The 14948-nt window shown below is 41.4% G+C and overlaps 1 protein-coding gene across 1 annotated transcript in view; it reads right to left on the bottom strand.

Annotated features, from left to right (window-relative positions):
• Window positions 1-14948, bottom strand: part of LOC128357993 (plexin-A1-like) — a 221860-nt gene that overhangs the window by 106538 nt on the left and 100374 nt on the right. Inside the window, 5 exon segments of the mRNA XM_053318444.1 lie at window positions 1138-1252; window positions 10911-11010; window positions 11613-11766; window positions 12130-12253; window positions 13845-13945. Coding sequence (XP_053174419.1) covers window positions 1138-1252; window positions 10911-11010; window positions 11613-11766; window positions 12130-12253; window positions 13845-13945 — 594 coding nt within the window.

The following is a 14948-nucleotide window of genomic DNA, read 5'->3' on the forward strand; positions in this document are numbered from 1 at the left end:
ACCCACCTCTTTTCTACCTCTGTGCCCACACACACACACACATACACACACAAACACACACACACACACACACACACACACACACACACACACACATACACAGTTCTAAAATGACTGTTGTATTATGACACTTTGACATACATTTTAGAATACACATGGATGGATTCACAACCCTCTTCATATATACAAACTTGAACATGAAACATACACACACACAATTACACACATCTCCTACAGTACATGATCAACCACACTCTTGTATGTTTTCTGATAATATCATTTCATCATCTTACTTTTTTCTTCAAAGAAAGAGTGAGTGAGGGACAGAATGACAGGGAGAGAAGTCAAAAGAAAGTAGAGGGGGGGAAAAAGGCTTGAATGAGAGAAGACAGTGTATTTGTATCCATCAATATATAAAATGTTACTCAGAATAAAAATAAAATTTTTCACCTAAGCTGTCAGAGGAAAGAAAAGAGAAAAATGAAAGATAAGTACTGAGATGAGTGGGATAGTGGGAAAAATTGGATCACCTTTAAAACAAAAATTTCAACTAAGTGTTTGTCTGAAACTGCAGTAAAGGTGGCTGGATATTTAGTGCAACTTTCTGAAGACACAAAAGTTCATTTGTGTTTGTCTGTGTGACAGAGAATTGGAGAATTAGAGACTGAGACTGAGACTGAGACGGAGGGAATGTGTGAGCCAGTCAGGTCAGGGATGGATGAGGGTTTTCATGCAAATATAACATTTGGTACGGTAGCGTGTGCTTCCATTTGCATACTCATTCACCTCCACTTGTTTATAAGTGAATAAATCCAGCGCTGCTTGGAGTACAACAGCTGCTGCTGGGCCACTCACAGCAGCAATCATTCATACACAGACACACACACACTCCAATGGTCCCAGCTGCATCATTGGCATTACTATGACACTATATGGACGTGAGTGTGCATGCGTGCTTATGCATTAATTCTCAATTTATATATATGTTGCGTCCTTGTGTGTGAATCTGCGTCTTTATGTGTGAGTGCTGGTGTAGAATATGTTTAACTACATGTGCTCATTGATGCTTGTGTGAGCTTTTGCATGTGTGTGTGTGTGTGTGTGTGTGTGTGTGTGTGTATGCACTCAAACCCTCACCTCAGAAGTGTTGACTCGTCCCTCCTGGAAAGAGCAGTCGCTGGCATCCTGCGTGCACATGTGGCGATATTTGCACCAGTGACAGGGGAACTTTCCATTAACACAGGACAGGCACCTGGAGCGAGTGAGAATGTGAGAGAAAGAGGAGAGAAAGGTGAGGGGGGGGGGGGGGGGGGTTAACATTTTTATCGTGATAACCACATTTTAAAGTCCACAAATCTGTACTGTAATGTCTCTTCCTTTCAACTTTTTTGATGAAGTTGTGTGATTTTGCCTCCTTTTCTTTACTTGGTCAGCCTTGCTGGTTATCAATGCTAACGCTAACTATCCTGTTGTTGTTTTTTTCTCCCAAATAAACCAAGATGAAACAGCAAAAAACTGTCAAATATCAAGTGTACTGATTAATAATTGATTAGTTGAGTCCAAAGTAAAAAAAAAATATGTTCACAGATCACAGAAAAAGGTTCATTTAAAAAATTCCTCAACCAGTTCTGAGCTGAAAGTGCAACACAAACATAAGTTACACACACACTCATGTCTCTGAAAGGCTTTAACAGATCATTTTAATTGCGTATTTGTGTGTCTGTGTGTGTGTGTGTGTGTGTGTGTGTGTGTGTGTGATGACTGCTACTGAAAGATTTTTCTTCTCACATTTGTGAATGCAACTTTGCTCTTGATGAATTTCCAATAAGTCATTTTACGACTTAAAATAAATCACTAATACATTTCCTCTGTGTACACATCGCTTTCACAGAAGTTACACAGAAACATCTGAGAAGTTGGGAACTGTTTGGAAAAGGGCTACTTCCAAAAAATACTTGGCAGGTGATTGGATGAACCATCTGTCTATCATCGTCTTAGCTTGTGAAGCAGCTGGTTTGGACCATCGGCAGTTGGGGCACAAGCACATAACTTGTACTTTGATGGATTATCATGTGATCTAGTGAATCAGACAAGGTAACAAAGCCAGGGCTGCTACTAATGAGCATTTCTATTATTGATGGATCTGTCATCTACTTTGCCTAATTAACGGATTCATTGTTTATTCAATATAATATCTGATTGAATTCCCAGTTTAAATACATTCTATTAACACATTTACAAGAAAAAGCAGCACATTTTACAGGCTGGAGGTATAATGATTAACATTTATTGCTTGATAAGTGACTTCATCCATTCACTTTTGATCCAAAAAATTGACTTGTTCAACACTACACAAAGAAAAATGATAAAACATCCATGTGGGAAGATCTGAGGACAAATTCAAGGAAATACACCTTGCAATGAGTGGTGTGTAAACTGTGATTGCAGCATTTAGGACAACATAAGCTAGGAAATATCTTCTTCCAAAACTTAAAAAAGAAAAAACTGGAGTGCTTAATGTAGGAAATGTCATTTAAATGTGCTATTTTCACTCATAACTTCTAAATTGCTCATCAAAGTTAACATAAACCTGTGCTGGAACACAGCTACTATGACCTGGATTCATCACAGATTAGGTGCGACGCGCTCGTGGCGAACTGTTGCCGAGTGGAGGAAGAGTAGAAGCACACATCAAAAGAAAAGCTTCGACTGGGGGACGCGTATCACGCTCTGACAGGCCGTGTGTGGCCACGCATCAGTGCAGTCGCACAACATCAAATGTTTATGACCAAATCTCCAAAAATCACGTTGGGATGACAAGTGGAACTGTGGCCTTGTGCATTAAGACTTTACTCCAGCTGTCAGAGAGGCCAGGGCGGATACTGCAAACAGCCGAGAGAGAACAGGGGAAGAATCCTCTGCGATCCACTCCTCCCTTCTTATTCTCCATGCTTGGAGGCTTACACTGAAGTAAGCTGGCAGACCAAGATAAGCCTGTTTTTATATAACACACTTTTTTTTTCTCTTCTTCCTCAGAGTTGAAGAAGCGAAATGAATATATACACATTGGAGCATGGATTACCAGATGAAAACAAGGCTATCATGGCTACCAGAAAAAAAAACAAGGAGGAAAGGTTGTGTAAAAATATAAAGGTTAGTTGAGGTCTTTAAATTATAACAGTGAAGAGACAAATCAACAGTTGTTCATTTGTTGTTAAGTGTACCACAGTGTCGCTGTCGTGATGAAAAAAGTAAAAATAAACCTTAATAATGGCAAAAATATTATCCTCAATGGATAAGAACACTTCATATGGTCTGTATTATAGCTTCCTCAAGTGTTTTCATGTCGGTGTTGTATTGCATCTCCCTTTTTTCTGTCAGTCAATCCTTAAGAACAAAGTCTCCACTTCTCAATCTTTACTGTCATATTCTTCTCATTTGAATGCACGAGGTCTCTGTCAGCTGAGCAACCACTTCATTTGAGCTGCAAAGGTTAAACACATTAATTACAGAGAGTGACAGAAGTACATGTTGGGTAACTCTAAAAGACCTTGATATGTTCTTTTTAACTAAAGCAAGTCTTTGTAGTCTTTTCACCACATCTGAACTTCATTTCACTTAACTGGCTGAAGAAAACTAGGCTCTAATTACAAGTTATGTCAGCTCCCTCTCCTATTACTGTCACTGCACTCAATCAGGCTTCCTCCTACTCAACCCCCCCACAGGCTCTGCTTCCCAACTCACATCCACCTACTGCACCGACTGGGATCCTGTAAAGTCCATCGTATGTGTCCATCAACTAGATATCAGCCTTCACAATTACTTTCACGCTGCTGCACATCACTACTGACTCTACACCGAGGTAATACCTTACTTTTTTTAGTGCTCGCTCTACAAATGCCACGCTACATTTGTGGGAAAACAGCCTCACATTTATTCCTCGTAGCAGTTAAAATCATATTTACAATGGAAATTACTTTGAAAATTGAGCTCTAGTGAAGCTCTAATCAAAATGTTTTTGCTAAATCACAAACTGGGGTCTCAAGAAGCTCATATGCTTTTATTACAGCTTCATTAATTAACATTTGATCATAGTGGTGATTAAGGAGTGGAGGCAGGAAGTTGGTGCTAGGTTTGAAATTTGGGGAAATATGCTTATTCTCTTTCTTGCTAAGCGTTAGGTAAGAAGATTAATATAATTCTCATTTGTACGACCAGCAGACTGTTAGTATAATTGAGGAGGAAGGCAGCTTGCAGGACTCTGTACGAAATGTGCCAACCAGCACCTGCTATAGCTCATTAATTAACACTTTAGAGCACTTTTTAAAAATTCATGCAGAAACCATTTACCTGTCATTTTACATTGTCAAGAAAACAAATGAGACTATTTCCAACATGCTATTCATTTATGGTAGTTGCTTCAAGGTGGCTATAATGCTGTGAAGTATAAAAAAGTAGAGCATCATTTACTCTCACACCTTTCCGATATAGGAATTGCAAGGGATATACCAAGATAAACCCTTTCCAAACATTTTATTACATGTGACATCAGGGCTATAGGTGTAAGATTAGTAACACCCAGATTTGGGGGGAATTGGAAAAATAAACTATGTTTCCCACCTGACTGGAATTTTTGATAAAGACAGACACAAAGAAAAATACTAGAAAAGTACTGAGCACAACTGGTCAGCATAGACTTCAGGGTGCGTGTATGGACACCATCAGGGCCCGTTGCCTTGTTAGCCTTAAGGCGCCTTAACTACTGTTGAACCTTATCAACATCAACATTAATAACTGGGCTATAGTTCCTGAGGATAACTCTGTGTAAGAGACGAGAGGATGCTCTCCTGAAAAGCAGACAAATCCAATTCATCAAACCTTCCCAAGAGCTCCATTTACATATACCAAGGAAACTGGGATTACTGGTCCCATAGCCAGTAATAGATTTCATGCCACTCCATTGCCCCTTGTATTACTATTGGAAATCTCTCCTTTAACCCTTTCCTTATTCTCTTAGATCATTGCTTCCAGGGCCTTTAGTGCAATTTTAATCTTATCTTTGTCATCTATAAAGAATGCAGTTTTCTTCCTATTAATAGCAGCCTTGACCTCCCTTGTCACCCAAGGTTTATTCTTAGGGAAAATCTTTATTTGTTTGCAAGAAAAGACAGTCTGGACACAGCAATTAACGCACGGTCTACTCCCACATCTCTTACTGACAGTTTCCAACAGTAGCACACAGCTGTTTTTAGCCACTAAACACCAGTAAAAACACTATGTACATATTCTTCTAAGGAGTTGGCGGAGACTTGAAACACAACGTTTTAAGAATCAAGCTTTGTAAAAGTAAATTTAAAGGAAGAGTATATTACAGTACCACCTACAATGTTTGACTGACAAGCGATGTGAGGAGTCTGGTGGAAACACACCATAACAATGAGACACCGCTGAGGTTTATAACTGGGTCCCCCAAATACAGAAGCAATTGTTTGGCTCACAATGCCACCCCGGCTGCTGAAAAGAGTGACTTTTCATTGGATTTCAGTCTAATCCTTGCTCCCTCTTTATCCTTCTGTCTTTGGTTTATTCAGATTTTCCAGGGTTAACTTAAAAAAAAGGAGTGACAGAGTGACAGGAGGAGGTTCATGTAGTGATAAGCCAGTGAGACTGGACTGAACTGCAGTGAGAGCTTTATAATCAATGCCAGTTGATTTCCATGGGGAGAAGGGTGGACTGAGGTTATGCTAACAGTCTGATGTTTGTTAGTAGAGCTGGTGAGCCAGTTCCTCTCCACTATTAACCCTGGGGTTCATCGATTTCTTGTTGCGTGCGTGTGTGTGTGTATGTGCGTGATCGCGAGTCTGATAACACACACTGGCAAACTAAGACGTGCGCACATGCATGAGCTGTCACCCATGTTGACATGGTAGCGTTCCTCTGGGTCACCTGTGCTGTGGAGACTTGTCCTACGGTAAAGCTGTCGATGCCTGGGCGACCGGCTTGGGTAAGTGGCCGCGCTGCTGCAATGTAGTCAATAAAATCCCCCTGCTATTTAACAAGGCCTAGCAACAGAGCCGGGTCAAATGCTTTTTCATCTTCTCCGAGCTTTTGTTCTAGCGAGGCGAGATCGATGGGACGAAAGCTGTTGACTATGCGAGCGATGAGCCTTTACAGATACATATGAAAGGAGCCAACAATCATATGCTCATTTAATTTTGGCCAATGTAGATAAAGCTACAAATAAAGCTGCGGTCGATTTCTTAATTAGGGAATTAAGTCTTTAACCCTGTAACCTTGTTTGAGTGATCCATTGTGGATGGTGTTTAAAAGATATAGAGGACTGACTGTAACCTATAAATAGGCCACTTTGTGTTTTATTCAATAAAGCACCAAAGTGAGCAGCAATAAACTACTGCATACATCATTAAGTTATACAGCACAGAAGCTAAATCAGAAGATTAGATTCTCAACAGGGGATTCACACTCATTATAAGATATTATTGCATCTTGTCAGGGCGATGTCCTAAAGCAGGACGTCTGCAGGTCTCAACCCCCCCCCCCAGTTTAATAAGACTGGGTCACACTGATTGAAAATTGGACAAAAAAATCAACTTGATGCTGATGTAAGCACAGAAAAAGCTTTGGATTAGTTGTGTCAGTGGATGATATACAGTAGTTGTGGCGATGTGTGTCTGCTCCGGACGGGAGGCAACAGTGAATGGCCTGCCTGGAAAACGAGAGCCCGTTCTGGGGGCCGAAGCGTGGGCTGGTCCCCTCCCTCGAGTCCTCCTATTCACTGCATGGATTTCAGCCTTTTCATATTGTAATGGTCATGGTGGCCTGAGGCTGGGGCGCTAACCTTTTAGCTGTGTGGGACGCATTATTCCTGACACAAAGGGCGCAATCTCTCTCTCTGTCCCTCTTCCTCGTTGGCTAACACTCAGCTTTATATCTCTTCTTTACTCTCTTCGTGCCTCCACCGCAGTTGTTTTTCCCTCTCCGCTGCTCTCGGGAGGAAAGCGAATTCTCTTCCCCTTGTCCCGCTCTTCCCTCCAGCGCTCCCTCCCCTCCTGTTTCTCTTCCTCTCTTTAAAAGATGCATTATTCCTCCTCCCGCATGCTCAATTAAACTATTCCAAACCTTCTTTTTAATGCAAATTTCTAATATTGTAACAGCGTATGTAAATAGCTTGCAGCGTAATTCGCCGTGCCAAGTCTATGCCTTCTGTCTCTGTGTGTGCCTGCCTGCCTGCCTGCCTGCCTGTGTGTGTGCACCTGTTGGTGTGTGTGTGTGTGTGTGTGTGTGTGTGTGTGTGCGCCTGGTGATGCCGGTGCTGCATCCACCTTTTGAGTGTGTTTTTTCCCCGTGAGGCTGTGTGAGGTTGCACGCGAGCCCCGTCTGGGTGCTCGCCTGCGGCTGTTCTGCTTGTGCGTCTGTGCTGTCTGCTGTTAGGAGTCTGTGCTCTCGCCCTCCCGCCACGCCCACGAAGGAGAACTCCATTATCTGCTTACTCAACGATGGGTTCCCTACAGGCGGGGGTCAAAGATTCGTAGGTGAAAGGTGACGGCGAAAAGGGGGGGCGGGGCGGGGGGGGGGGGGCGGCTGTGAGGGTGGCGGTGTATAATATGTGGGTTTATGTTACAGCTGCTGCGGTAATAACTGCACTGTAGTTTTACAGTCCTGCAGGAGTCCTGGGGGGGGGGGGGGGGGGGGGCAGAGCCGACATCAAAGGTTTAAACAGCGGCGCGTCTGTTTATGCAGCAAAGAGAGGAGGGCTAGGTTGGCTGGTTAATCAGGGGTACAGAGTATAAACACACACACACACACACACACACACACACACACACACTTGAATGAAAAAACACCTGCTGCATGGATGCAAATATGCATAAATAGCTGCTATAGTGCTCTTTTTGCAGTTACTTTGACACATCCTGTACGCTTTTTTAGCTCACAAAGAACACACACACACATATTCACAAAATGAATCAAAGCCATTGAACTTGGCCTGGAGGTCCTGAGAAGTGGCCCAGGTGAGCTCTCTCTCCAAGCCCACTCCATTATGACCATCTCCACACGGGCGCCCCGGCTCCAGCTAATTAACGGCCTATTACTATGCAGATGTATGCAGGGCCGAGAGCAGAGCGCAGGCAATAAATGGGCTTGATGAATGAGAGAGGGGCAAGAAAAGGGAGGCCGTGGGGAGGTGAGAGAGGGTCTGGAGGGTGGGGGGGGCGTGGGGGGGGGTGTAAGGAGAGGGGTCGGGGTCGAGGGGGAGGGAGAGAGGGATGGGAGAAGAGGAAGTAATAAGCAGTCAAGAGAAAAGGTGGGAAGATGAGGAAAAGAGCTGAAGGGTTAGGGGGAGGGATGAAAAGAGAGTGGCAGCAGGGAAAAGTGCATTTTACACTCTTTATTTCCAGTCGCTTGTAATGTTGGTGATCCAGGAATTAAAGGTTACTGTCGTAATTAGCTCTGTTTTGTTCGTTCACTCAAAAAGAAGTTGTCCAGCAGCCCGGGAGCCTTTTAAGGAAGTCGTGAACTTGATCTCCATTTCAAAGAGAGGAAGCACAGGTTACATTCAGTACCACAGTTATTTTAATATGTTGCTGCTTTATTTGCCTAATCTTCATGGTTCTTTGTCTGTTGTGAGAATGCAAACGTAAGCAGGCAAAAGAGAAACGCTTTTAAGTTTAGTTTCTGGTTCTATTTTCTTTTTCCAATTCTTTTATGCTCTTCCTTATCTCCTGGTGATTATAACTCCCTTTTCTCAGTACTCCCCATTCCTCTCTTTAAAAGATACATTCATCTCAGCTTGAGTGGAATGAATCCAGGTTCCATATCCATAACAATACAATTGAAGATATAGGACAATCAATAAATGATTATAGGTGCCAGAATAGAACAAATGTGTAAAATCCTATGTCCAATCAACAGGTGGTCAGTCATGCATTCAGCCATAAATTAAGTGAATCCATAAAAAGATTAAAGGCTTCACTTAAGGGCCAGTTCAGAAGACATATTGGCTGGTGACGAGCATTTTCAGGATGCTCTTATGTTTATTTTAGGATATATTACATGATGTGAGCATTATACAAGGAAGTAATGCGGTCATTAATCTAAGCTTGGCCACAGAAAGAGAAATCCACTTCGAGCATGCCGCAGATGCATTTTCATTTCAGGTGTATCGACATAAAGTGCAGATACCTAAATGAGAGATGCGAGCCTGTGCCAGGTGGAAGGGGGTAGAGAAAGAGAGAGAGAGAGAGTGAGAGAGAGAGAGAAAGTCAGGGATGGTGGTAGTAGAGTGAAAGAGAGAGTGTGAAACTCTGAGCAGTGGATCCCACTCAGCCACGTCAAGGGAGCAGCCAAGAGTCATTTAGGGAATGACATTTTATTTATTTTCATTTAACCTTTATTTAACAAGGCAGGTCAATTAAGAACACATTCTTCATTCATTATCAGGCTGATCTGAGTGCTGCTCGGCCTCTCGCTCTACTCTCCCTCTCCTCTCTGTGGACTCCGTAACGGAGTATGTGCTTCACTGGCACAAGAAGAAAGAACACGCATAAGGCTGAATTGTTTTTTTATGACTAATATTGCAACTGTGGGTTTTTTTCGCTTTCAAAGCAGCAATTCTAGCAATTTTACTTCATACCCTTTGCCAATATTTCTTAATGAATGAGTGACTTGAGAAACCATGAGTAACCATACTGTAGGTGTATATATATATACACACATATATATATATATATATATATATATATATATATATGGGTAACGACAGTAGGAATAAGCTGTTGCTGAATTGTCCACTCCAATATTTTTACATTTTAAACAATATTATCATTTATAGTGAGCACAGTATTATAATCAGGATTGCTGATTTGCCAGCTTTCTGTGCTTTCTGTAAAAAAAAAAAAAGAAAAAAAAGAAAAAAGTGGGTCATTATGATACACACTGAAAGAGCAGGATACCGGTATACCAGACTTGATGATCTGGCAACTTCAAGCTAAATTGCGTATTGTTGTTTAGCTGCAGTCAGCAGCATTGGTGGCAGAGTCGGTGATGAATGGTGGCAAATCTGACGCTAATTGGTGCTTGGTGTAATCTAGCGGCTTCTAGAAGGCTACAGTTGTTATATTACTAAATGTTTAGTACGTTTTACAGACTGCTTCAGTTGTGAATCCTTCAGGTTTGACATTTATATTAAAATAACATTGTTGACGTAAAAAAAGGATTGTAGACTATGATTAAATACTATCTATGACAATTTAAATGAACTAAATTGAAACAGAATGTTACCTTAATAAAGATACAGTGTGTGGGATTTCCTTCTCTCCTTCCCTGATGTTCCTTCTTAAATATTGCATTCAGCCACCCAGAGAAACAGAAATATGTAAGCAGCTTCCAAAGCAGTGCTAAAAAAAAAAAAGGTCTAGCAATATTCCCATACTTAAATTAGGGATAATTCATTTCCAAGGAACACGACGGACATGTTTTAGCCTCCCAAGCTTGGCTGCCTTTCTAGGTCTTGCATGGTGCGGAATCGATTTATTATTTCACTCACCAGTAGTCCCTTCATTGCTTGAGATTTAATTAACTAATTGATTTGTTAAAAAAAAAAAAAAAAAAAAAAAAAAAAAAAGCTTGAATACATTGAATAATGAATTAGTAGAGGTCACACACTGTTCTTTCCATTCTCCATAAGAGTTATTTGCAGGCCGATATTTCAGCGCTATTGCTTTTGGTAAAGAACCAGAGTTACTCTGCTATTGATCAGCGCTTTTCACCAGCTTGCATCTCGCTTGGTGTGTGATATCATTGTCTATTTAAAATAGCTTACGGGCTATTACTCAACCCTGTCTTCAACTTCTAAGTCTAATTCTAATGTATTGTACAAAAAAACTTACGATTTGTGGACGCTGCAGTTGTAGAAGACAAAGTCCACGCTGGCAAACTTCTTCCCCGTCTCCTTTGACTTCAGGTACAGCTTTATTACACGTTGGTCACCTTTAAATAATCACAACACATCCACATTATATATTATCTTTTCCCTTTCAAAAGTCTTCCTATATTTCCATAGTGTACGACTGACATTTTCACTTCCACTAAGTACGTGAAAAAGGGTTTCATGACCCGAGGATCACGCCAAATCCCAGGCAATGTATTCTGAAATGTTAACAGCCTCATTTAAGGTGTTACTTGTCAATTCTGGCGTAGCTGACATTTTAGAGCCACGGTGTTTCTGCTGGAAAGTAAGCGGAGGCTTAAGCAGAATCAATAAAGTTTGTAGAGAAGTTTACTCTGTGCAGGAAAAGGTTCAGCTGTCCGTATGCATGTTTGGAGTTTTTGAACCGTTAATTTGTGAATAAGCAGTTTGTAAGTTTGATAATTAAAAAGAAATAGAAGCAGATGAACAGCAGAATGTCTGGTGTTTTTAATCATAGATGAATGAACAGGCTAAACGAAGCAAACCCTTTATATTTGTGCAGCAGCAAACAAAACTGCTCGACCGGAAAGCCCAGACTGAGCCCAGTCTTCTCCCCCAAAACAAAAGTTTGTCAGCAACTTTGGGAACTTTCAAACATGCTGTGATTTTTGTATTTATTTACCCTGATCATGTGTGATGGGGGCCACCTCTTTTGTAGAAGGCGACAGGCAAAAGATCCGTCCACCATAAATGCGACCTTCCGTCTCCACGTAATCGTCAAAGGAGCAGTTCACTCCAGTGGACAGACTGGGCACATTCTGGGTCTGAAGTACCAGCTGTGAGGAGGAAAGAAAGCAGAAGTCAATTTAAAAATCGATATGTTGCATTAGTGATGCAATAAGCACGATTTCTGCTGCCTGCAAACAGAAAATCTGCTCCAATTTGTCTCAAATCTCACTTTTCACATCATAGTCCAAAATGATGGACAGACTGACAGTGATGACAGAAATACAAGTATCATTTAATCTCATCTGGGATCTATCTCACTCAATTTTCTTGTCTATCTTTCATTCTCCTACTTCTTCCTGTCACATAAAAGGTACACACACACACACACACACAATACAGTACAGTACAGTGCTTGCAGAAACAGACGCACCATTGACACATCTGAACACACACACACACACACACCATACCTGCACTTCTGACATGGTGACAGAGACGGTGTCGGGTTGGACCGAGAGTCGGACACACTGCTCCGCTCTTGTGGTGAAACGCTGAGGCTCCTCCGCTCGCTCGCAGCGATCCTTCCTCGAACATCTACGGAATGCACATAATTCAGATGTGTTTAGTTTATTAAATGCACAATAACGTTTTCACAACTTTGTTAATATTTCAGGTTGTTGGCAGACATTACTACATGAGTGATATACTGAATGCGGTACTTGAGTGGCACTGTAAAAGACTTGAGAGGGTTTGGAGGAGAAGGATAGTCAACATCCTTGTAGATGTGTGTATGCTGAATGAATCTAATATTTATCAAAGTTTAGGAGCGCTGATAAATGATTCTGAGGCTGTCTGTCATGATGAAAGATAAAAAATCACGGTACAGCAGTTTAACAGTTTAACATACAGCTCGATAAACACGCAGAGTGAAAATCAAATGGAGCGTGGCATGAGTTCAGGCACAGCGCTGAAATCGCGCTTCCATTAGCTGATTGGCATCGGCTGCTTCATTCATGCCTCACCATCATTTATCAGAAGACTGGCTACCAGCTGACTAGTAGCATCCAATCATAACAGTGCGGTTATACATGGTGGCCTTTACAAGCTGAGCACTCTGCAACCCCAACCTCTTCATATGTGCTGTATGCGTTTGTTAAGACCTTGTTTTTCCAGCAGGATCCTTGTTGCATTTCAGATTCTTTGAGATCTAATTGTATAATTAGTTATAAATGGTCAATTCCCTGATGCAAGTGTCTCTGACTAAACCAGCAGAACTGATGAACTGAACAACTGATGGGACGCTGAACAGAGAAAGACAATATGCTAAGTATCAATTACATTCTTCGGAAAGTTCAATTAGTTTACTTGATGCTCACTGGAGTGTTTAGGCCCATCATGCCACAAATTGACACAGTGAAATTCATCTATGCATCTTCATAAAATTGCCAGTTATAGAGGTTTGGTGACTTATAGGGGCAACTTGCAGAGCTAGCAGCTTGCGAGCTGACAGCTAAGATGCAAGTAAGCCAGGAAAGTGCTACCTCTTCGTACAATGTTTTTTACCTCCTTTCACCAATGCCGTTATGTTCTCAGGATTCTAATTCAGTTAGCTCAGTTGCTAGCAGGACAATGAGTTCACACAGTTTATTCCAGAGACATTAACTACTGTCTGTCACTGTTTGCAAACCACTACTCATTTTCTGGTAGTAGTAGTAGCATTATTGTCATTATATTGAGGGCCAAACAACAAAATAATATAGCAGTTCATGCTTCAGAAGTATAATAAAAGTTAATGGTATAGTGAAAGATAAGATATGACAGCTTCTTCCATTTTGGACTCTTTGTTTCATTTTTCTTTAACTTGTGTTATTTAAAAAGCATATACTGTTTTTCCACAATGAAGATAAACATATATGTTGGGACCATGCACTTTGTCTGTTCTAGTAAGGTGGAACATTGTAGCTTTGGCATTTGGTATGTTAAAATCCCCAGATACTGAAATTCAATAAAAAACAGGTGTATAAAACATGGTTAACATAAACAAAAAAAGGACTAATAAAAAAAAAGAATTGATAGAATTTGCACAACTCCATCCATCACAGTGACAGATTATAATGAAGTGCCGTATCAGGGCACAAGCTGGATGTAACTGTAAGCATTGAATAGTGAGCAGATAGCCACTTACACATTATGCAGCACACACCAGCCGCAGTGAGGGTCTCCTGATCCCAGGCAGGCTCCACAGGAGGCGTACTGCTCACAGCTCTCCACTGGCACACGAGTGACCTGGAAATAAAACACAGACACAGGAACACAGACCTGGTTAATGTTGCACACAAACCACCATCAAACAGCTCGTACCATAGGCCCGGGTGTAAACAGGATCTACCGTAGGTGTCCTGCGCCTGGAACATGAGATTAAAGGAACAAGTGCTGTGACTATCAGAGATAAACAGTTCTGTAGCTGATGCTCACAGCTCCATACTGCTGCATGCAAGGCTAGCTGGAGGGGGAGAAGTACAGGCTTAAACACATGTAAACAAACACACAAGTTAAGATTACGCCCTCTGACAAACATCTCCCTCTAATATACTGCGTACTGCCCGCAGTTCTAAAATAGTAATGGAAGTAAGCTGTTTACTTCAGGGGATGCTAAACAGATTGTAGAAAAAGTCAATTTCTCACAACTGTGCTCTGGACTTTATCGTCTGGACTACACCCTTCATACCTTCAAATTTACACTTAACATTAAAACATACTGGGAAACATGGTGGCAGATTATTGCTCCTGTTTTATAATATTGTTTTGTTTGTTTCACTTCTTGCATGTTAATTACAGTAAATTAAATTGACTACACATGAAGTGAACTGAGTTGTAACTGATTAAAAACTGAAAAGTTGGAGAGTCACTACTTTAAAAAGGGGCGCTCCACTGACTTTCCTAAATAGAGATGGGTTTAATGGTCATAAGGAGCGGGTCTTCAGTGTTATCAGGATTATTCTGACTTGTGTGAGGCCTGCGTGGCTTCTGATGGTCTTTACCGTGACAGGTAAAAGTACGAAAGACAAAATCCACCAAGTCTTGCTTATGTTTGTCCTTAAGTGGTGCAGAAAACCATGGATAAAAAAATAAAGCACTCGATAAAGCAATCAAGCAGACCAGCGCGTATCAAATCTAGAGTTTGACCCTGATGAAGACATCGGGGTCTGACCCTGAGTCGATATGCTTCGGACTGCTTGATTGCCTATGCTCCAAGAATACATTCACTATACTATTTCACCTTAAGACA

This window comes from Scomber japonicus, chromosome 4, assembly GCF_027409825.1.
Source record: "Scomber japonicus isolate fScoJap1 chromosome 4, fScoJap1.pri, whole genome shotgun sequence".
Classification (NCBI taxonomy): domain Eukaryota; kingdom Metazoa; phylum Chordata; class Actinopteri; order Scombriformes; family Scombridae; genus Scomber; species Scomber japonicus.